The sequence below is a fragment of the Amphiura filiformis genome, chromosome 3, assembly GCF_039555335.1.
Source record: "Amphiura filiformis chromosome 3, Afil_fr2py, whole genome shotgun sequence".
NCBI lineage: Eukaryota > Metazoa > Echinodermata > Ophiuroidea > Amphilepidida > Amphiuridae > Amphiura > Amphiura filiformis.
In genome coordinates this window covers 5366609-5391879 of record NC_092630.1, presented here as the reverse complement: position 1 = coordinate 5391879, position 25271 = coordinate 5366609, and the positions used below count along the sequence as shown (strand labels likewise).

The 25271-nt window shown below is 37.9% G+C and overlaps 1 protein-coding gene across 1 annotated transcript; it reads left to right on the top strand.

The window, feature by feature from the left end:
* The first annotated feature begins 973 nt into the window (after positions 1–973).
* Positions 974–23329, top strand: LOC140147027 (translation initiation factor eIF2 assembly protein-like). The gene is made up of 12 exons (XM_072168799.1): positions 974–1163; positions 9260–9328; positions 10078–10138; positions 10332–10427; positions 13004–13110; positions 14781–14832; positions 15525–15600; positions 17681–17803; positions 19204–19236; positions 20854–20990; positions 22198–22329; positions 23223–23329. Exons 1-12 carry the CDS (start codon positions 1090–1092, stop codon positions 23277–23279), a joined length of 1017 nt encoding a protein of 338 aa, XP_072024900.1. The 5' UTR covers positions 974–1089; the 3' UTR covers positions 23280–23329.
* Positions 23330–25271: the final 1942 nt, after the last annotated feature.

Sequence of the window (25271 nt, the reverse complement as noted above, 5' to 3'; positions counted from 1 at the left end):
ATTATATTGGGTGTAAATCATTCAATTTTATGTTTTTGGATCCAATATCTGATCCTCAAACGGCATGGCCTGCACTTGGATTCATCAACACATATTTGAGTTGTTTTATTGCTCACAGTAATTTGGTATGAGAAGCAAAAATGTTTATAATAATTATTAACTAATGCTCATGAGGATTTAAAGAGATATATTACCACAATTCACCACATTTTCGTTCATAAATACCAAGTTCTTGCTGTAAATAAAATGTATACTGGTACTTTCATGTGTCTTACATGAAGAAGCTATGTCACTTTTACTACTATACACAGCTTCCCTAACGATTTATTAAAAGTAAATATTTTCAATCTTTAGTGGTCGGAGGTGTGCATTTAGCATACCGGGTACATACATTTAGCATGTTTAGTATACGGAAGTATCCTGATTATGATGATTTAACCTAGTTCACCACGTAAACTTATATGGCTCAAAATTCGGACCGCTCGCCAATAACAGATAGTATCAGTTTGTGAATGAGGACATCGTATAAGTTCCTTGACCTTGTACTCGAACCCTAACTTCAGTTCACAGTGTGTCAAATTCATTGCTATCGTTTTTGGGTCGGTCAGCATTGACATTTTTTACAAGGGACGTTTATTCTGTTAATGTTGAAATATGGAAGAAAGTTTTTATGACATTTTATTATGTCGTCAATAAAAAAATAATATTAATTTGTAAGCTTACTTACCTCATCATGCCTCAGCACAGGCTCATTGGGCTTTTAAATTAATGCACCAGTGACCAGGCCATGTTTATCTTGTTTGCACACATGCATGTGACTTATACCGATGTAAAATGCTGGCACTAAATACCTGTTCAGAATCTTCGGGACAATTCAGGGGACAATTTGCACTTTACAGACTTTCGCTTGACAGTGAACTTTTTAAAAACCGCAAAATTGTGCAAAGCAGCTTGTCGTCCAATTTTAAGCTTATTTACAGCCGTCTCCCACGATCCGATGTCAACAAGAAGTTCGTGATTTCATCATTCGAAAACTGTCGATTTTGTTCCATATTTTTACAGTGACACGTACCTGTGCATGTTGTGAAGATGAAGAAGCAGCAAGTTCTCAATTGTAGCTTTTCGTCGTGGTACCAGTTATTCAAACAAATCACCATCGAAAGGTAATTAAGTGGAAGAAAACCAATACTCAATAGTCAGTGATAGTCAATTTTTAAGCTTCCCTAATAATTTTATGTCAAAAATTATACCTCATGATAGTAGCTTACCATCAAAAATCGTACTGCAGTAACTGCACTATTCTCTCCTACCTCTCTCCTTTTTGGCAGGCTGAGAGGGGGCAAGCGAATTTTGGCGAGCCATTTGGGAATGCCCCCCCCCCCCTAGTCCCGGGCCCTAGTCTAGGTATGTGAGCATTCCTTACCTGAGCATACGCAATATTCAGCCTCTCTCAGCATAGGGAAATCGCGCACCCGGCGCCATTTTGAAAATTCGTTACTGGTAGTAAATTTTACGGCGATGTTTTTGAAAAAAAATTTGGGGGGAATTAGACCGAGTTAAAAGCAGTTCCAAAGCTTACAAGGTCAAGTCAAAAGGTTGAACTTGATCATAACCCGGAAGAGGTCAGATGATTCGCACGTGGTCGCGGCAAATTTTGGCGACTTTCTAGTGGGTTTGAAAGTGACGATTTCGATCTAATTTTTTTCGGAAATTACTCTCCAAATATCTAAATAACGGAGTTGAGCGGTAAGTTAAATGGAGCACGCGGTGAATAAAGGTAGTTTTTTGTACATAAAAATGTTTGGTTTGATGAGATTGGATGGATGCCTTGCGCAAAAGTGAGTGAACTGGGGACTTTGTGTAGTACTGCAATTCGGCGACTTTTGCCAGTGAGTGAACATGTTCATGGTTTGCGTACATACTAATTGAATGGGCTCATGCTGTGGATGCTGGGATAGATTCTCATTCTGTGCCGACTTTGAGTCGGGGGAAGAAGCAAATTTGGACCTTTCCTATTCCTATCCCATCATGCATAGCGCTAGCAGATTTTTTTGCTATGATAGATGCATGAATGACTGTGGCCGGGGGGGGGGGGACACATGCCGTTTTTTGGCCATTTTCCTATTTGATTTTCTAAATGTTCAAATTGATGGGGGGCGTACTCCTATGACGCTTCGTCATGGGGGGTAACTTGAGCAGGAGTGACCCCATTCTGATGATCAAGTGAACTGGCCCTCGAGTTTCCGCAATGATCTTTGGAATAGGGAGCATCGCCAGCCAGTGCTCCAAAGGGTGCCTGCTTAAAGACAAAACTTACGCTGGGGAAAGGGCGGGGGTTCATACTTGTGCAGGAGTGACCCCATTCTGATGATCAAGTGAACTGGCCCTCGAGTTTCCGCCATGATCTTTGGACTAGGGAGCATGCGCCAGCCAGTGCTCCAAAGGGTGCCTGCTCAAAGACAAAACTTAAGCTGGGGAAGGGGTGCGGGTTCATACTTGAGCAGGAGTGACCCCATTCTGATGATCAAGTGAACTGGCCCTCGAGTTTCCGCAATGATCTTCGGAATAGGGAGTATGCGCCAGCCAGTGCTCCAAAGGGTGCCTGCTCAAAGACAAAACTTAAGCTGGGGGAAGGGGGTGCGGGTTCATACTTGAGCAGGAGTGACCCCATTCTGATGATCAAGTGAACTGGCCCTCGAGTTTCCGCAATGATCTTTGGAATAGGGAGCATCGCCAGCCAGTGCTCCAAAGGGTGCCTGCTCAAAGACAAAACTTAAGGTGGGGGAAGGGGTGGGGGGGTTCATACTTGAGCAGGAGTGACCCCATTCTGATGATCAAGTGAACTGGCCCTCGAGTTTCCGCAATGATCTTGGAATAGGGAGCATGCGCCAGCCAGTGCTCCAAAGGGTGCCTGCTCAAAGACAAAACTTAAGCTGAGGGCAGGGGTTCATACTTGAGCAGGAGTGACCCCTTTCTGATGATCAAGTGAACTGGCCCTCGAGTTTCCGCAATGATCTTGAATAGGGAGCATGCGCCAGCCAGTGCTCCAAAGGGTGCCTGCTCAAAAACATTTTCCTGGGGAGGGGGTGAATGCATCAGCTACTGCTTATAATAATTAAACATTTTAAAGGGTGCCCCCTCAAACAAATTACCCCCCTTGTATCAGTGAAAAGGTGTACTCAGTGGGTAGTATCAAAACCGTGAGTTTTTCAAAAAAAAAAAAAAAAAATAAGACACTTCAACACAAATTTCATCTTTTTGAATAAGTTTTTCTTTATTTTTGCATAATTTGCTGTTGGCCCTCACTGTGGTTTCCCAGGGACTGCCTTTTGAGGAGAGCGAGAGCAATCGCTCTCTACTGCTCTCCTTAAATCGGATATAGGAGAGTGATTTTTAGCTTTCCTTAGTTGACCATTCTCTCATTACATTTTATTGTAAATGTTCTAAACAGCTCTTGAAGGCTCTAGAAGAGCTATTTAATGCTCTCCTGCAAATTCCAAAAGACAGTCCCTGGTTTCCATCCTCTGTCAAACCTGGAATCTGCATCAGAAAACAGAAATAAAACAAAAATGTTACTCATACATGTTCATTTGTATATTAGGGGCTATCATTTTCATGGGGCTCCCAAATTTACAAAAAGTCAGCATCAATAAAATTACACCCCCTCCCCCACCACCCACTGATACACCTTACATGTACCCCCTGAAGAGGCTAAAATTGTATTCAGTCTTTTTGAATAAGATAAACACACTATCTGTGGTCATCTTGCGACTCCCTACATTTTGGTCATCAAAAATTTTATGACCCCCCCTATTTTTCTTTCCAAAAAATTATGACCCCCCCCCCTGTATATTTGGGAACCCCCCTTCCCAAGAAAAATGATAGGCCCTTATGTTCACATCAATACAAATTCAATCAATCTAGGATTACATTTACAGTTCAGTACCAGTAAATAGCAAGACAGTGCTTGTTTCTTAAAATTGTGTACTCACAATGCACAGTATAGGCCTATAAGCATTTTAATATGTGCATGCACAAAAGTTTGTACAGGAAATTGGCTGAAATATTGAGCCATTCAAATTAGCATATCTCCGCAACCACATGTCGTATGCATATGACATTCATTTATGCCTCATCAGTTTTCTTTCATTTAGCTCTTTAATATGAGATTACTTTGATGAGAATCAAAAAAAGTTCAATTTTTTTGGTATTATACCTACCCTAGACTGCCTAACTGGCCTGTATCTCGTTTCGGCCAAAGTACGTCTGTAATACATACCTGTTTTTAATGACTTTGCAACAATGTTTCTATTGTCAGCAATAACAGCTTGCATTCACACTTTTGAGTTTATATGGTGAATTTTCGTACACATCATAAATAAGTGAAATCAGAATATCCTGAAAGGAATTTAGGTAACGAATTCAACGACACTGACCTCGCAACAGCTAATGTTTTCATGTAAACATGGCGTCATTAGACATTTTTAGCCTACGTTTCGTATCCTACAGTAGGATTCCTACTATCGGATCGTTGAAACAACGAAACCTCAATCCCCGGCCTCATTCACGAATTCACTCACCTTCCTACACCACCAGTTGAAATAAAACTCGAAACATCCCGTGTTATTCCTCAAAACTACATGCACCTTCATTAATAAAAAATTGAAATCCTAGTAGAAATCCGTTATTGAAAATTGTTTGATATAAAACGTCACCAAAAGTAATTTTTCTGAAGAGTAGATACCGCGTGTCAAAATGGCGGCCGCAGTCGCATCCCCCCAGCTTTGTATGTGTACCCAGGTCACGGTATGTCTACGTGACGAACAGTCAAGGTCAGCGAACAGCGCAAACTGTCTGCTGTCATGACGTAATATAATGGCTCCGCCCAATGAACGGCGCTGTCAATCATCCTTATTGCCTTTGTCGAACAGACTTTTACGCAGGTAAGAGCTCACGCTGTCCTCACTTTTAGGATCGACGAGCCAGGCGTGGTCAGGCCGACACAATCTGGTTGTGTAGGAGACTATCATCGTGATGCCCACGTTGGAACCATTGGATTACGGAAGAAATATTCATACCAGGACTGAAGCAAATGTGGCCATTTCTATGTTTGTACCGGGCAAGTACCGGACATTTTTCAACACGGAGCTAGCGGAAAATACTGCAAATTCGTCCAAGGTAAGCAAAGGGTTGGGGATCGCATTTTTAACTTTGACTAAACTGTTTCGGAGTTAAGGCACGCTAAAAGTAGACCATTTCGGGGCTGTATTTGGTGTACATGTGACGTTTTGAAAAGAGTAAAAACGACCACTTATTAAGCTATTGCTGAAGTATACCCGCTTGAATCATGTACCAATACACAAGGTATTGGTACATGAGATCAAATATACCCCGGCTCATAATTATTGCCCAGGCCACACACAGCAGCACTGGTGAGCAACTTCTTTTCAGATTGCCCTTTGTGCTACTGCTGCTAGACTTCATATTTGGAAGTGTTGCGAAGTATTCGTCATTTGAAGCCAAAGTCAAAAATGTTGTGTTGACGTTTTCCAACGGCTAACGCATTAGGCCTATAAATTTCAACGCATTTTTAATTTAATTAATACATTTTCTGATTCTGGATAGGGTAATTCCAAGCTAGGAAGCCCAAGTTGTCAAATTTATACTGATTTTGGTCTATATACCGGCTCCATACATTCGATGTATGTAGTCTACATGGTAAATGCAGTAAAAACAGGGAATTTTTTTTAATTCACATGTTACACATTCATGAAATTGTAAGTCCGGATCTTCATCTATAGTTTAATCAAGTAAAATAAAATTGTGACCATCCACCACAAAGTGGTAGTAAAGTCGGCTCTAGATCATTTTCTGTTTATTGCAGATTTTGAAAGAATGCACTTTCAGCTTTACAATGACACCTCAACCAGGTTGATGGGACATCTAGAAGTAAAGTTATGGTTCATCAAAGGTTAAATTCCTAATATATTTTACATAGCAATCCAATACTGTTTTTGATTATCTCAAAATGGAAAATGCCGACTTTACGACCAGTTTGTGGTGGATGGGCACAAATGTGCATTTATATCAACATTCATAAAAATGCACAAACCTTACAGTTTCGGGACCTGTATGTACACATGTTTCTGTCTACCAAATAAAGGTATGAAATGATAATTTTGTTCTCATTGTAACTATGGGGCAAAAAATTCATGAAATCGCTAAAAAAAAGGGTGTTTTTGCTCTGAAAAGTTTGTGAGATGAGATGCAAAAGTTGATGCTTTTAAAGTTTGCCTACGAGCATGAGTACCCAGGGGTATGAAGTTTATAAATAACACAGTAACTCAAAATATAAACACCAGAAATTGATGTATTTTATTATAATAAAGCCCGTCCCTGCCAATCGAAACAAAAATCAAGCTGTTTCAGACAACGTGTATTACTGTCTTTCTGTACGGGTGCGAGTCATGGATAATTACCAAGGACATGGAAAACAAGATCAATGCATTTGCAACATCTTGCTACAGAGTCATGTTAAACATCAAGCGTGTGGATCGGATTCCAAACGAAACCATCTACAACCTGACCAACACCACTCCACTGGTTGCCAGAGTCAAGATTCATCAACTCAAATTTCTCGGCCATATACTGCGTCTTGAAGATGGCGAGCCTGTGAAAGAATATGCGCTTTATATTCCACCACATGGGAAGGGGAAACCGGGACGGCCGCGCACACTGTACTTACAGTGTGTTCAGCACCTCCTGGGAGATACTGAAGGGATGCTGCAGCCAAACAAAATTGTTTCGCTTGCCCAAGATCGGATTAGTTGGAGAAAGCTTGTAGTCGCCTGCTCCGCAGCCGACTGATGATGATGATGATTATATCTTCTTTAGCATGATTGATTTTAAAAAAAACGTTCTGCAATGCAAAAAGTATTTATTAGCACTGCAATTTTAAAATAAGGTTGATTTTCATTGAAACTAGAATGCAAAGCAAATTTATTCATCCCTAGATCCAATATGCCACAAAAATAATTTTCAAATGTCTAACATAGTACCAGTAACAACCAATTCGTCGCTGTTTTGGCATAGTGTCGTATGACAATTTTTGGGCAAAATGAGTTATAAAACTTTCAAAATCTATGAATGAAACTCTATATATATTCACAAAGTTTTGAGACCTAAATGTAATTAGTTAATGAGATATGGCACTAATTAGTACTGTATGATACGACATGTTTTTATGTAACCCCCCCCCCCCTAAATCTTCATTCTGTGTTTTGGCATACAGTCGTATCATGATAAGTCACCATAGGCCACCGTGTATCTGCAGTTTCCTACTGTTTTGGCATATACTGTCGTATCACATGGCGTATCATATATTTTTACATAGGTTGTCAAATTGTGCATATTTTGGCATACATGTACTGCCGTATGAGTTTGCAGATTAATTACTTCTAATTAGTGAATGAATAAATAGTTTGTATTATGTTGGGAACAAAGACAAATATATTATTGATTATGTTCTTTGATAATAATAAACATATTTTACTTTGGTGCTCTCCAGTGGGTCTTCAAAAATTGGAAAAACTTTAAATGCGATTTTCTCAATTTCGGCATTTTTCATCATACGACAGTATGCCAAATCAGCGACGAATTGAAAGTTGCATCATTCCACAACTAACAATAAAACACCGGTCAATTTTATATAGTGAGGTCCAGATTTGAAAGTTGCACTATATACAACAATACAAAAACACTCAGATATCATTACACAGATTTCCTTCCATTATACTGAATGCAAATCATTAGAATTTACTGCAACTTTCAAATCTTGGGTAACTTACATTGATTTACAATTACACGTATGCTGTGACATCAATATTTAGTCAATTGCTACAAATGAGGTGTCAAAATGTGCAGAAATAAATTCTGCTTCCGACGCATTTTACAGATTTGTAATACAGTAGCCCGTTTTTGAATAATGGGCATTATTTAAAGGGGTTAATTACTATTTTTGAGATGTTTACTATATATATTGCCTACTATTGACAGACCGATTGAGTGAACACCAGCATTGTGTACAGTGCACATGCCTGATGCATCAACTTAAAGTCAAAGTACATATACCCTGTCTGATTGTATCAAAAAGGAATTCTGCTTTTATTTTTAGTGCCAGGCACCTAACCCGGTTGGTTCAGTTTGTATTTAAAGGTAGGACGTATGACCATTCCAGGATTTGAAAATGACCCCCATTTCACGGGGAATCAAGGACATTTGTAGCAATTTTACCCCCTATTTTGGGCGAAATCAAGGACAATTTACCCCCAAATAATCCCCCTATTTTTATTATTTCGAGGACGCATTTTCATTTCACCCCATTATCATGGGGAATCAAGTACATTTTTTCTGAAAAAAATACCCTATTTTTACCATTTCAAGGACACTTTTGAATTTTTCCCCTATTTCACAGGGAAATGAGGATATTTTTTTATAGAAAATATACCCTATTTTGTGTGAACTATTAAAAAACGGACAGAAAAAGTACAAAAAAACAAAAACTGTAGCGGTAAAACCCCGAACGAAATACACCCTATTTTTCATTTCAAGGACAATTTTGCTCCAAAACAACCCTAATTTGGACAATCGCGAACAATTTTGTCCTCGAAAATTCCATGGACATTTCTTGAAAAGTACCTGTAATTGGAACCATCATGCGTACACATTGTCAGTGGAGAGTGAACCCACCGGGGCACCTAATTGCTATTGTTTTCTGGAGTACATACCAGCAGCGTTCGAAATATTGGTTGTCTGTTGGCCCGGGACAACTAAAAAAGTCGCCGGACAACCAAAAATACTGATTCAGTTGTCCACCGGACAACCATAAATCAGTAGCCAAAACTCACCTTTGTATCTTTTAGGCAATGGTAATATTTAAAATGTGAAACTTTATCAAGCCCCTCGATACAAAAAAAAACAGTTTATGCATCACGGGGGGAAGTTCCCTTTGTATCCGATGAGTCATCACTCGTTCACACAACAATCAATCACGTGCGCAATTACTACTTCCGCATTACCCGAATGCCGATTGTGGTAAGCATGAACTGTGCCCGTGTTATGAGTACACATGTGGTTGTGGGGAAATTCTCACATTCGCGATTACCAGAGTACAAACTTGTTATTATAACAGGTTTTCACTTTCAGTTTCGAACACTGCATACCAGTATTGAAATAATATTTGTTTTTGTTTTTTTAACAGCAAGATTATATCATTACCGAAGGAGTTCATAGATTACCTAAATGAAGATGGAATAGTTCTACCTGAGGGGTGAGTATGTAAAATATGACAATGGGCTTTACCACTTAAAATCTATACATCCCCTATGGAAGACATTACCTTAATCTCCCACAGAGGGGGTGTAGATTTCAAATGGAGTTGCCCATGCAGGTAACCCCAATTGAAATTCACACTCCCTGTGTGTGAGATTAAGGTCAAGTATTCCATAGGGGGTGTAGATCTCATCTGAAATGGTCCCATTCATGCAACTTTAGTACAGTACTTTAATGTTGACCATTTTTACCTATGTACATTATAGCATCCCATATGCTGTAATATGGACCACTGTGAAAATGATGTACCGTAATCAAATATTTTTTGTTTGGAGTTTTTCATGAAAAAAAACCAAACAAACAAACACAGCAGTGGCTCCAGAACCGGAATAAGGGGCCTGGCACCCTCAATAAATTTTAGTGGGGGCCCCTCCCACACACACCCCTTTGGCGTTTCATGCTTCAGAGCAGGCCTCATATTGATGCCCCCCCATGTCAAAAATCTTCTGGAGCCTCTGACCAATGTGACCAGTATATACCATTATATTACAGTGATATCATTCAGTTTAAAATTGGACCCAATTCAATGATACATTTTGAATTATTTTGATAATTAGGTTTAATCCATATTATTGGAATCCTCATACTGTCTAATAGCCCAACTATAAAAAAACATTGATCTCCACTTCCCATATTTTTCATCAAGATACCATATCATAAATGTCCAAATCCTTGATATTCTTTCAGGGACCACTCAAGGAATGATGAAGCGGATGATGAACAAGAAGAGAATGATGAACAAAGACAGGTATGTGTTGTGCCCAAAGAAGTTGACTAGACGAGTTTGGATGCTACCATGTGTGTGTTGCTATTCAATTTGAAGTATAGAATGTAAATTTAAATTGTAATAATAAAGGTTCACTCAGTTTTCCCATTCTCATGTCAAACTTACTGTACAATTGGAATCTACTGACTGATGACATTGATCATTCCAATTTCAGGTACCATCTTTCCCTGATCTTCAGCAATCCATTCACAATGCTCTACACAGTCTTGGAGGTGCTGTCTTTCCAAAGCTTAACTGGAGCTGTCCAAAGGTGAGATAAACAGGATGACCAAGTCCCTGCTTGTTCTTGTGAAATAATTGAGCTACAATCCAGGAAAAAAAGGTTGGGACACTTTGCTTGTCTTTTGGTATATCTCTGCCCCCGCTCCTCCAATTCAATGTTGGACCAAGCCATGTTGTCAACAGGTCCCTGAGACCCTCCTACATTGAAAGATGGGGAGTGGGGAAGGGTGAGATAGAGGGGGAGTCTGTACTTCACATATATTGCATGCATGTATCACTCGCCTCTCCAATTTTGATAGGGCACTCATTTCCATTGTTTAGTGCAAGTGTGCCAACTATTTTTTTCCTGGATTGTAGCTTGAAATTCCCTTCGGCAAATCAATCAATCAATCAATTTATTTCATCCATTCATTATACAACAATATAATTATGATACAATGAGATACAATAATGATGTATTTTATATACAATAATATAATGGAAAAAGCAACTATTTTTATGAAAAACGTCAATGAGATGGATGAGGACACTGCTAAACGCAGAGCGTGAGGTGCAGTGCCCTCGGCCTAAAGTTACAACATACAACATTTAACAACAAAAAAAATACGCTCGGTACAATTTTCACTCAAAATCGTGCACTGAGTGCCTATGGACGAGATAGTGAAAGCAAAAATTAGCAAGCAGTTATGGCCACAAGGCTGTCCATGCTTGTCTTGGTTACCCGTATGAGAACTTGGGTATCTGATCCTGGATGCGATGGTTTATTGACATTATTGTGGTATCATATGTATAGGGTGTGCGCTTCTTACTAGCTGCAAGTATCCGAGTGAAGGTAAATGTTATATGTGATGCAATCAAGCAAAATGAGTCGGATATCGGAAATATTGATTTTGAGATATAATCAATAGTAGTATCCAATTTCCTTTGTATTTTGTTGTTCTGAGCAACACTAAAATGGCCATATCTCTGGAACCATAAGTCTAATATTATGATGGGGTTTTCAGCAAAATAAAGCTCTGAGAATGGCTTATATAATGAGATTGAAAACTGAATTTTGATTTTGATCAACATCAGACTCATTTTGCTTGATCGAATCACATATATGGTATTGTTTGGACCACAGGGGTCAGCAAATTTCTGTATAGTATGCTAAGGCTTGTGGGTCATGCATGTACATAGCGCACTTGTATCTTTTTTTCAATTTTTTTTATGTCATGTGCCATGCAACTTCAAACTTGACAAGAGTATGTAACTCAATAGCATATTTATGATACCTGTTCTCACAAAATGAGCGGAAATTAAGTTGCAAGGGAAGAAAAGGAAAACAATAGAAAACAAAAGAATTCTCCGTTGAAATATTGACTTTTGAAGACCAAGTGAGGGAGCAAAATAAACCTTTAATGATCCAGAAAATATGTATCTGGACAAATTTGCAACTTTCCTCTCATTTTGTGGGGACAGGTCTCATACAGGGTGTAACAATAAAATTTGTACAATTGCATTTTGACTTCTCAGGAAAACACTAAAAGAGTTACGGCACAAATGTTATAAGCAATAGAATTAGTAATATCTTGGCTAATAGAAGACGTTTAGTTGGTTTCTTTGCTAGCTTGGGTTCAAAAGTTATATCCGATTACTTTAATCGTCCAGAAAACGTGTTGGGCCACTTTTGCCTTGTTAGCATATATCAAGTTTGAACCGCTTTTCGTGATTAAACATCACAGAACTGACACAAAAGAATTATAAGTGGTGTTTCTTCATATTATTAACATGAACTTAATAATAATATGATATTTCTTTAAATGAAGTCATGAAATTTCTTTCAAATTATCTTATAAATAAAGTAATTTCTCATATCCCTGAGATATCAATTTTGCCCCCCCATAAGTACAAATAATACAAAATTTGAAATTAAGCTCAGCTGGGCTTCTAGCTGTTCTGGGGCGACCACTATTGCCAGCATTTCTGTCAACAAATTTTACATACTTATCATAGTTATATGTAATTGTATGCCTTGATGGAAGACTAGAGTTTGGAAAATGAGCTCTAAACTATCTTATCGTTTCTGATTGACTCCATGTGATACCTAATGTAACAACCATAAAAATACGCTCTTCCAACGTGAATTGGAGTTGAAGGTATGGAGCTGCAGCTACGATTTCTAGTAAACGAGGTTTTTATGTCAGTTCTTAGTTGTGACTGAGGAGATATTCTATTATGTAATCATTTCTACCATTTCGAATACCCCATTGTTTAAAACGACCTATCATAAGAGCACCGTCCAACTGGTCCATGGTTCAACTCTATTTCAGTCACTTTTGTAACACTTAGACCAAAGTAGCCCAAGCGGTTTTAAGACTAGGTTACATAGTTGGCTATATCTTCACTTGTATAATTACGATTTTATTGGAACAATGCTTATCTGGTGGCTAAAGAAATTATTTTGACAGACATATAAATATCAAACCAAAAATATAAGCGGCATGCTTGTGTCATACTATTTTCAAAATTGTACAAATTTTATTGTTACACCCTGTATAGGAAAAAAGTATAGATAATACTTAAACATTCCTGACATTGTTTGTTTTTGTTGCTCATTTTTAGGATGCCAGCTGGATAGCTTGTGGTAACACACTCAAGTGTCACACACCAAATGATATCATTCTTCTCCTTAAGAGCTCAGACTTTGTCACCCATGATGTAACTTGTCCGTAAGTTTTTCATTTGTGGTTTAAAAGTCACTCTGGATCAGGTGTTTTCAATAGGCGGCCCGCAAGCCAGATCTGGCTGTCGGACCAATTCTCTTAGTCGGGCTGATGTCACAAAGGGGAAATAGACTTATAAAACCAGTGTGCGCATGTGCAGTTTCCCTTTCTCGAGCTGGTTGCTATGCGCGCGCTTGTGCGAAGGGGACAATGTTCCCGGATGTCTGACCGAGTGAATTGTAGTTGGCCCTTGAATGGCTTTCTGAAAATGTACAATAAACATAGCAACTAATTCTATTTGGCCTTCAACAACAGATCTTTGAAATGTATTTGGCCCTCTGTGGCCCATGAGCCAGATCTGGCGTGCGGACCAATCGTGGTTGGCCCTTGAATGTGGTTGGCCATCTGAAAATGTACTGTAAACTTAGCAACAAAGTATTTTGGCCCTCAAAAACAGATCTTTGAAATGTATTTGGCCCTCAGTGGCCTGCAAGCCAGATCTGGCTGGCGGACCAATCGTGATTTAGAGAATAAATCGTAGTGGATGCCGGCTGCATGATAAAATATTGGACCTGCCTGTCGTCTATCATAGGTAGAGGATGTTAAAAACAAAAATTCCTATCATTTGTTCTCATTCTTTACAGTTATTAAAATAACATCTAGCTATCTTTTAAGCAAAAACCAAGTTACCGTCATAAAAACTCCCCTTATTATAAAATGAACGAAACTTGTTTATAACTTCACATATTCTGTTGCGCGTACTGCTAGCGTGTGCATGTATTCCGCACTTGTCTACGCATACAACGCAATACATACACGCACCTCTACACGCGTGTTACACGTTATCAACACTCCTGATAACGTGGGGTCGCCTACGGCCTGATTACGGCACCCAAAATCATGCAATTGTCCAATCAGATTATGTGTCTACAAACTAGATCACTCCCGCTGACTAAGAATGGCCCTCAAGCATCTCTGAAATGTACAGTAAACATAGGAAAACAAGGTGTATTTGGCCCTCAAACACACATCTTTGAAATGGATTTGGCCATCTGTGGCCTGCTAGCAAATATAATTGAAAACCTATTCCCTAGATTTGAACTTGTGACACACACATGTACAAAGAGGAAGTCATCCCACCATTTTATACCATGCTCTTGTTTTGGAAAAACAAAGTGAGCAATGTAGCTTTGGAAATGGAGGATTTCTGATTATTACCAACGATGTTAAAGTCTTAATGTCATATGGCAAATTAAACCCCACTTGTGTTTGATAGCAATTTTGCTTCCCTGTTTTACATTATGTAATGAATTTCAATTACATAATGCCAGCAGTTTTACTACAACTTGTTGTTCCTATGAGAGGGAGCTCACACTCATATTTCATTGGTAAGAAAATATATTTTAACATGTTAACAAAATTATTCACAAATTGTTAGAGGGTGCTATATCAAATGGTTGGCGGAGTGTGTTAGTTACAAGTTTAATTAAGATTACCCGTCATTTGAGATTAACTTGCCTCTTTCTAAATGGGCTAGTTATTTAAAGTCCACACTCCCTCTGTGGAAGATTTTGGAAATATCTACCACAGGGGGAGTATGAATTTCAAATAGTTTTCTAAGTTTAAAGAAATATTCAGATTACCCAATCATTTTTTTTTTTTTTTTTCTTTTGCAGGTTTGATTCTTGTGAAGATGATGAAACAGCATCAGATGAAGTTCAATTTGAGGTAAGATGTCATTTGAATAGAAAAACTGCTGCATATATGAAATACAGATGAACTTTGTTTTACATTTTATAGGAGTATTTTGTGATCCTAGCATCCTCTTTTTATGACATTTTTCAGTAGATATCCACAAAAAAGCTTATTCCCAAAATTACAGTTCATTGATTCCGATTTTGCATTTGTCAATTATGCATGATTATGTGTATCACATTGTTCCATAGACAATGTGTTGTGATTGTATACCAGAACGAAATTCAAATTTCACGATATCTTTGCTAAACGAATTAATCTGCACTGAAGACATTTTTTGTACATAAACATGTAGCCAGAGGTTTCCAGTGATATAAAAATCTCAACTTTTTTTTGAGAAAAGTGAGGGGATGATGCTGTGGATCACAAAATGCCCTTTTAAGAATGAACCAACCATATCACACACTATGTAGCTGTATTTGAGAAAAGAAATATCAATTCGCCAGGGAAGTGTTACGTGTAATCCGATTATCACTCAACTGGATCACGCTTTTGAGTTCTGCACCTCGATCGAAATGATCGCAACACAAAGTCTAAGGCATGTACTATCAATTCCAAAAGGTGTGTGATCCAGTTACCAGGGAGTTATGTAACCACTTCGCTGGCGAATTTAGAATTATTACAAGTTTACAATTTGTTTTATTATGAATTGTGTATATTTGCAGCTTATATTGAGGAAGTGGGTGGACGTCTCCCAAGCTATGGAATTTAGAGTGTTTGTAAAACATGATAACATAATAGGTAAGTATCTTGACTATGGGTTTACCTATGTGTGTATATCCATATCAAAATTGGCGACACTCCTCACATGGACATTCACACGACATCGGGTACCACCCTGATGGTCTGCGATGACTTTAATTACTTAGGCTGTAACGTGGCAGATAACACTAGTGCTTTCCAGCGAAGGAGACAGGTTGCATGGGTCGCAGCTCGGCGACTTACCACTGTGTGGAATAGTACGGCCAGTGATGGCGCCAAAATGCAACTCTTCAAGTCCACTGTCGAATCTGTTCTCCTATACAACTGTGAAGCTTTGGTTATCACAGACACATTGGGCAATTCTATTGACGCTTCTCACCGCGCCCTGATGCGCTACTGCCTTGGAGTGCATTTTCCAGATCGCCTATCAAACGACAATCTGTATGCCCGGGCAAAAGTTGCACCCGCGACATTGACGGCTTGTGGGCCACGCAAATAAGGAGACCGGAACTGCCACTTTCCATCATTCTCCATCCTAACAATCAGGCCACAGAAGCCTATCGCCGTGGTGGAGCACTTCGCCGCACATATCTAGCTCAGCTCATAGGCGATCTCAACACCATTAACTTGACAGTCAAGGACGCCTTCAGAGTAGCGCAAAACCGCACTGAATGGCAGAGACTTGTGGGATCTGTTAAATAACTGTATTTTATAACTCTTTCAGTCACAACGCCTCGTGTTCTTGAACTTGAGTTGCGTCACCTACATTAGTACGGTAGTATCAAAATGATGAACTTGTCGGCTGCTACATGTGTCTCTTTTCACATAATAGCTAGGAATAAATACCAGACTCATCTCGAGTGAAGGTCACTTCTAATCATTCCCAAGGCACATGGACTAGGAATACAGAGAACATTCCTAAACCATGTGACTTTGGGGATGATTTGAAGTGACCTCCACTTGACATGAGCCTGGTATTTATTTATTCCTATCTGGGATGTGAAAAGAGACACATGTAGCAGCCAACAAGTACATCCTTTTGATATGGATGTACCATTGTAGACTATATGCAACACTGAAAATATGCTATTTGAGTTATTAAGGGATCTGGAATGAGTGTTTCGACAGTATTTTTTGTGGGCCATGAGAGCACATCAGACATATCAATTGCATTCTGAATACGAAGAATGTCTTTCTGATATCAAATAATTTTCATTTTTGAAATTCACGATATAATACAAATTTTATGACAAATTATTAAAATTTGATATTTTTCACATTTTCGATATATAACAGTCCTCGAAGTAAATTTTATAAATCTAATGATATATTTCTTAAGTGTATGTAGCTGGGAGGAAAAGCCGACGATCAATTGAAAATTTTGACCTTTCATATTGAAGATTATGGATTTTTTTCCCAAAAGACCTAATTTTCTTTGGTGTTTTGGGGAAAAAATTCATATCTTCAATACGAAAGGTCAAAATTTTCAATTGATCGTCGGCTTTTCATCCCACCTACATACACTTTAAGTATAAATCATCAGATTTATAAAGTTTATTTCGAGTACTGTTAAATATCAAAAATATCAATTTTTAATCATTTGCCATTACATTGCGAATTTAAAAAAATCAAAATTATTTGATATCAGAAGGACATTTCCTCGTATTCAGAATGCAATTCGATATGTCTGATGTGCTCTAATGTCCCACAATAAATACTGTCCAAACGTTCATACCCCAGCCCTTAACACAGTGACACAGCATATAAAACAGTGTGCCATGTTATGCAAAAACATGTTTTCCTTTGAAGATTGTCCACATAACTGGGATAGCCATATCATATAAGTGAGGTCCGGGGTCTGGATTAGTGAGGTTGGACTGAGCATGTAAGTCTTTTCATGTTAAGTCTTTAACCCCCGAGCACTACCTGCCGATCTAACATCTCCTCTGATTGGTCAATTACATGATATCTTCACTTTAATCGCCAATCAGAATGGAGCTTTGCAAATAATTCACCCCAATTTTTTTGCATGGTAAAATTATTCTAACAATGTTGCTGATTGGGCCAATTGGCAGGTAGTTTTCATGCTGTTAATATGGAATTTCTCATTTCATTACAGGTATATCACAGAGGGACCCTACTACATATTTTCCAGTCTTGCAATCAATGAAGGAACATATAGGAGGTAGAATATGCAATTTTCACAGAAAATACATCCAGGGAAAATTCCACGATGAAGATTGTAAGTACCATTTGACATCTTGAATGCTTGCTCAGTGTCAGAAGTGGATAAGTGCAATAGCTGCCCTGTGAACATTTGACCATTTACACACAGTATATTGTACTACTACACATGGCAGCTACGCATGGCAGCTATTGCACTTGCCCACTTCTGGCACTGAGCAGTCGATCTGTTTGATACTGATAAGAGCAGTTGGCCATGTGGTCGTAGCAGGATGACCATTTTCCAGGAAATACTATTAAACAAATGTATCATACCTCCCAGGTAGATTCTTGTGATTTTATTTTATCATGAGAAACCCAATTTAGTGACTGGATATTTCCGGTATCCTACCATCTGTGCATAAATACGCCCTGTATATGGTCAGTAAATGCTACCTATTGGTGTTGCATGCTGTCATGTAAACATATGTGTTGCCAACATTGTTTTACCTGTTAGACAATAATAACTTTTATGAGGTCATTGCGGGAAATCGGATGGTTCTTTTTTGGGCCGAGGTAAGCGCAGCTGTGTATTGAACATCAGAATCAGTTTATCCTCCATATGGGCTATTCCATTTAAAATCCACACTACCCATGTGGAAAATTTGGGAAATATCTTCCACATTGGGAGTATGAATTTTAAATAGAATGAATCCTTTAGCAGCTCCAATTGAAACTTGGCCTCCCTCAGTGGAAGATTCAGGTTGAATCTTTCTCAGAGGGTGTATGCAATTCAAATGGAGCCACTTACACTGGGTTTCAGAGAAGAATGGCAGTCCCTTGCTCAGATTGATGCGAGCGCCCTGTTAATGAGCGACATACGCTGAGCTTTGTGTTCACTTCATGGACGCCGATCTGCACCGACCAACGATTTGACGCACAATCGGCCAATCAGATTATCAGTCTGTTGCTATGATTGTCAGACGATTGATTCAGCCAATCAGAACCCCACTTCCGTGTAAATTACGCACTGCATGCTCTCAAAATGTATACAAGTGCTGTTCTTCTCTGACAAAAACTTTAATGTGTTCATTCCATTTGAAATTCATACTGCTCCTGTGAAAGATATTTCCAAAATCTTTCACAGGGGGATTGTTGATGTCAAATGGAATAGCCCATTGTCTGTCTGTACATTGATTGTGACTGTCCAAACAGCAAAATTGACTGCGAGATACATGTATGGGAGCGGCAGCTTAACGTCCCCTCCTCCCTCTGAAGGAAATAGTACTTTCATTATTCATTTACAATTCAATCTACAGATGTTGCCAATTAATTTCAGCTTTTTTTCCAAATCCATACCCCAGCAAATCTCGACTGTCAGGAATTGAACCAGAAACCTCATGTGCTAAAGTCAAGTACACTAACCATTAGGCCACACTCTCTCTACTATTAATTATGCATGTCTTTTTCTTCTTTCAGATGTGTTTGACGTTTATTTCAAAAATGAGGTAAGTATATAATATAGGGTCCACAAGTTATAAGTTCCCCCCTAAATACTTTTTAGAATAAATCGAAAAATATTTAAAGAAATGCAAACATGTAAAAGGTAAGGGTAGCCGTGTTTGTTTTACAAATACGGACCAAATATAGCGTCACACGTCATTATGTTCAGTCACAATGGTTCATTGTGTAAAAAAAGACACCGTTTTAAACAGTGCTAAAAGTTGCATCTGAGTCCATAGGATTCAACTGTCAAACAATACAGTCAACCAGGTCTATTCATGTGTTTGTTAAAGAAAACCAGACTGCTATGGACTCAGGTGCAACTTTTAAAACAGCCTCTTTTCTTGCACAATTAACCATTGTGACTGAACGCAATGATGTGTGACGCTACAAATTGGTCCACATGTGTAAAACAAATTTTTACATTTTGTAAAATATTTTTTTGACTTATTTTAAAAAGTATTAGGGGGGAACTTATAAGTTGTGGACCCTATACATGTAACATTGTAATCCTCTTCACAGGAACTACTCCCTATTCCAGAAAAATAGAGAACTAATTTTTTGAATAAAAAAATATTATCCTGTTTTGCCAAATGAAACATAGCTATATCCTAATCCTTATAGTCCTAACTAGCAATAATGGTCAATTTTTAATATTTAGCCAATGTTTGGAAATAAGGGCCAAAAACATGCATTTTTAGGGTGTTTTTCGTATGTAGTGACAATGAAGCCCAAAGACTTGTACTAAGACTAATTTCAGTTTATGCATTCTAAATTTTGGAAAAGACATGTTTCATTCTTATAACCAACCATTTAATTAAAGTAACACAAAAAAGTGAAAATTAGCGCAAAATTTCGGCATATACCGTACTCAAGATTTTGAATGCTTAGACTTGTTCCAAGTCTGTGATTTTTGTGACTCGATTGTCAGAAAACATGCCGAAATGCATGGGTTTGGCTCTTTTTTCAAGTAATTAGTAAAACTTTTTCTTTTATCTTCAGTTAGGACTAAACGAATGATTATGATTGAGCTATGTTTCATTTAGCAGAACTTGATAATATATTTTTTTAATCCCAAAAATGAATGCTGTATTTTTCTGGAATGGGGAGTACATGTATGAGTGAGATTTTTCCTTGAAGGGCCCACACCACAATATACATTCTCTGTAAATTTAAAATAGGGTTAGAAAATCAGTCTTCTGACAGGAGTGATTCAGTTCTTACAAACATTTTAGACTATTCAAATTAGCCATTTTCTGATTCCTCTAACAATCAATAGATTGAGAGTCTTCTTTCTGGCTAGCTAGATATGAAAGATGATTAGGCCAATAATAAAAAAAACTAGTATGTCTCAAAGCTTGCGAAGATCAGACCCAGGTGGGTATGTGGTTGGGTTGGTGAGTGGGTAGGGAGGGAGTGGATGACTGTGGCGTCGCGTCATGGTCGGTGCCCCCCATTCAAATATGATTACCCATGCTACACCACTGGTGGACAAACAAGGAATTGAGGGGTGAGCTAGCAAGTTAGTGAGTGATTAAGTGGGTTAGTGAGTATGACATTGATTTATCCTTTGCATGATTGATTGATCAATCATTCATTTGTTGGCATTTGCTTTTCTTTTTTCAGAAAAGATAATGTTACTAGATTTCAATCCATTTGGTGAAGTGACAGATGGGTTGATGTTTGAATGGTCTGAATTGTGTGGAGAAGAATTACAGTTGGAAGATGGTGATGCAGCCGAGGACGACACGCCAGATTTAACAGTATGTACAGATACATATAGACAGACACAACCTCAAAAAAGATACAGACAAACGTTTTAGCAGTAGTACATATGTTGTTTTAGTGCAAGTATCGGAAATACTTTCGGTACAAATTACCGACTTTTGGTATATTAATGGGTTCAAATTTCATGAAAAATTGGTCTAATGATGAGTCCACTTTTGGCACTTTCAAATTCTCAGTGGCACACCAAATCAAGCTTGAGTACCCCCCCTTTCTCCCTTTTGAATAAATCAATTTCATCTGGTATGAATTAGTAATAGTTTACAAGCACCTCCAATATTGAGGTAGCTACCTCATAAATGTTTTATTAGTATTTTGATCATTTCTGAGAAAGTGCATCCTTATTCAATAATTACTGACATCTGTAGCCTATTATATAGTACCATGCATAAAATAATTGAATACCTGAGTGGAAGAAGGGCCCAACTCCAATTTTTTACAAAAATGAGTTAGACCCAGCATTTTATTGCCAGCAGACTGTTCTTCCTTGTGTGTGAAAGATGAGCCAAAATCCACTTTCCAAATAGTCTTCCACGTACACTTAATCCTGGTTTTCATGGAAGAAAGGCCCAACTCCATGGAGTTGGGCCCTTCTACCACAAATATTGGGTTAAAGAGGAATTTTGTTCATCCATGAAATTTGCTTTTCACTACAATAAACTTTCTTGCTAACATATTATATGCTTCTGCTTGTGCAATTAATGGATAATTTCCGAATTTCTGTAGCTTTTTATAACACATCTGCTTACGGAACTGGCACTTGCAGTATATTAGTGGAAGAAGGGCCCAACTCCAGCTCGTATTAAGACCTGTACCGTTGCCATGGAAACATCATATATGATTTCGAATGTATGTAATACTGTATGTTCATGTATTATAGGTCTCCTGAAGATGAAAACATTCTGTCTATAAAACTTTTCCAAATATTCAGTTTTTTCTTAATATCTCAAAAACAGTTTTGATGGAGTTGGGCCCTTCTTCCACTCAGGTATTCAATTAAGGACACTGTTGTGTTGTATACTAATAATTGACTTATAATTGCATTGTTTGTACATTTTGTATGCTTATTACTAGCCGGTAATTGCATTGTTCGTACACATATTACTAGAGGTATATATTGTTTGTATGTTTATTAGTGAATAAAAGTAGTGTATATTAATATTGTTGTACTCTAATTACCCACAGGATCTGGTGAGAATAGTAGAGAGCGGCACCTCCGTTCAACCAAGCCCTTATAATAGCTATCGTGTACCCACTGACGTCATTGATATAGCAACAGGAATGGACTCTAATAAACTCATTGATTTTCTCCAATTGGTAAGATAACTCATTAATTAATGATAATTAGCACTTGATTATGAAATATTGATGATGGTTGATTTATTGGAATACCATGTGGTGTTATTTATCGGAGTCAATATATTGTAAAAGGTGAATGGTATTTCTTGTCTAATCACCCAAGGCAGTGATGACGAAAGCAGGCAAAACTAGTGGTTCAAGAACCGCCTGACGAAGGGCGAGGCCCGAAAATTTGTGTAATAAATATTCTTTTACGACATTATTATTATTATTCGCTTCTTTACTAACTAGTCGTAGATCCCGGTGGATGGGGGGTATAAATCACCCCCAATATTTTGATAGGGGGATGGTCCATACAATAATCCCCCAATGTTGATGCCTGTATGTGGGTTTCTGACCAAATTAATGTCATATTTGAGCATTTTAGCCAAAAAGGTGTCATTTTTTGTGCACTTTGTATAGATTTATTCCACTTTTGCACCATATTTCCCCAGTTTAGCTTTAATATAGCAAATTTTTTGTGCGCGATTTGTACCGTAAGCTTATTCTGACGCCAAAAGGTGCTAGATTCACTATACTTAAAGAAAAAAATTTCAACCCCATCCCCCCAATGCCAAAAAGAAATCTACATCACTGCTTGTATGCTATGCCAACATATATCCCCTTCACTTTTCCACATAATTGCTACTGGCTAAGAATACCCTTTCTTTTTTTGTTGATTATATTTAACTTAATCTCTGAATGTACCTTTAAGTAAGACATTTCTAAAGGGGTGCTGCCACCGTGAAAGATTAACTGACATTTTTTGATGCAAAACAATGCTACTGTGCAGGATAATGGTAGTATGAACTTTAAACATGTTGCATAGCCTTACATATTTTTAATTGAAAAATCTGTGATTCAATTAACAGGAGGCAAGACAACAAGGAAATGAAGAAACAGAGACCAATAATGAGGAGAACAGGTGATGAATATACCAATATGATGAGGATGCAGTACAGTGGATTCCTTAGGAGGATGCGAACCAGTGACTGAAAAGTACAACTGATAGTGAAGAAAACATAAAAAAATGAAAGGAAGAAAAGTCTCCCTTATAATTTATAAAAAATGGAAAGAGAAAATCGGGAAGGCAAAGCAAGAGAAAAGGGAAACAGAGCCTATTTTCCACCAAAATTTACCCATTTTACGATCATGGGCCAAAATAGTGTTGAATGTACATTTCATACACTCTTTGATAGCGAGAACCAATCAGAGCAAGTGTTAGAAAAATCTAAAACATGCATTGATTGTGTCTAATGCACGGGCGCGCACTACGCGTACAATGCGCAGTACTTTCAGATGTTTTCATTTTTCTTGTGGGTTGACATATTTATATTAGCTTGTATTTTCCAACACTTTTAGTGACAATTTTGTTATAAAAATAGCAAAAGTCATGGAATTTTTCTTGTGTATGAAATAGGTTAATAAATGCGTATCACTAGTTGCTTCTGGGCCTGTGCATTAGACCCAATAAAATCTCAATACATGTGCATTATTTTGTACAATTTCACTCTCAGCAAGTGATACGCATTTATTAACCTATAAATATTGGTATCACTGGGTAGAGGAGACCTGTCAGTAGCTATCCTATGGTACCAAATAAAGACCTGGGAAGAGTAGCACAACCATTATAAATTTGCATACATGTATAGCTTCAGAACTATTAATTGTATTTGCAATATTTTAACATTTTAAAGATGGTGTATTTAAACAGTCATTTACCCAATTTCATTCAATATTAACAACACAGTAATGTTTTTTAAAAAAACTCAAAGCATTTACAGTGATCAATGGTTATTAAATGCAAGCATAAGATGTCCGAAAATTACCGTAATTAAAATTTTCCTTCTTCTGGTGTTTAGAAATACCAAATCAGTTAATAGATTTTAAAGTTATAAGCGTATTTATAATGACTGAGGTCTTTAGAATGGCATAGAGGGTTTGTTTAGTGTACAATGTAGCAATCCATGGGGTTGAATGTTGCAATCCCTCCCCCCTTCAGAGAGCTTGTAAGTTGTATACAACAACACCCCCCCCCCCCTATATTTTGATAAGGAAGATGGTCCATACAATCATCCCCCCAATGTTGATGCCTTTTTGGGGTTTTTATGCTCTTCCTGAACATTTGTTCCACTTTAGCATGCTATTTCATAATTTTTGTATATCATAAACTTATTTAAACTTATTTTATCTCCAAAAGGTGTTGGATTCACTGTACTTCAAGAATTTTTTCCAACCCATCCCCCCAATGTCAAAATGAAATCTACTTCAGGCGACGAAAAAAGAAAACCCTGTTCTACGGGCCCCACCTTGGTCTGGGGCAGACATTTTAAAAACGAATTTAGAAGAGCAGCAACAATATCACTTGCATTACATTCCAGATGTTAAATCTACATCATATGCAAAATTTGAGGAAATTCGCACAAGTCCATTTTATTTTAGGGCCATGTATCTATAACTGGTCTTTACATGTAGCCCTATGGAGAGAGTGCCCGTTGAGGGCGCTATAACCCCCATTTTAGGAACAAAAATGTGATTTTAAAAAAACGGACTCATGCAAATTTTCTCAAATTTTCAGAGTATGTAGTATGAACATGTAGAAATATAAACAAGTAGTTGCCCTACCTGCTCTTCTCCGAAAAAATAGAAAGTCCTATACCTCAATGACAATGAAACCTAGGTGTGGAATCGACCCATATTTTGAACAAATTGTACAAATGAATGCCGACCCAAATTTAGGAAATTTCAGGAATAATTTCTGGTGTTTTTTGTATTTTCTCAAATTGCAAATTATTTACAGGTTTTGGTTATTTTTAGGTCATTTCAAAAAAAAACAGGCCGATCGGTCGTCTCCAATTGAAAGGTCCGTCCGCCCGTAGAAAAGGGTTTCTTTTTTCGTCGCCTCACTGTAACAAAACAAG

Bases quoted from the DNA above. Each gene is read 5' to 3' on its own strand.
- LOC140147027 (XM_072168799.1), top strand. From the start codon at position 1,090: ATGAAGAAGCAGCAAGTTCTCAATTGTAGCTTTTCGTCGTGGTACCAG. The intron at 9,329-10,077 runs GTGAGTATGTAA...ATATTCTTTCAG, and splicing joins GGAATAGTTCTACCTGAGGG to GGACCACTCAAGGAATGATG. The intron at 17,804-19,203 runs GTAAGTACCATT...TTCTTCTTTCAG, and splicing joins AAAATTCCACGATGAAGATT to ATGTGTTTGACGTTTATTTC.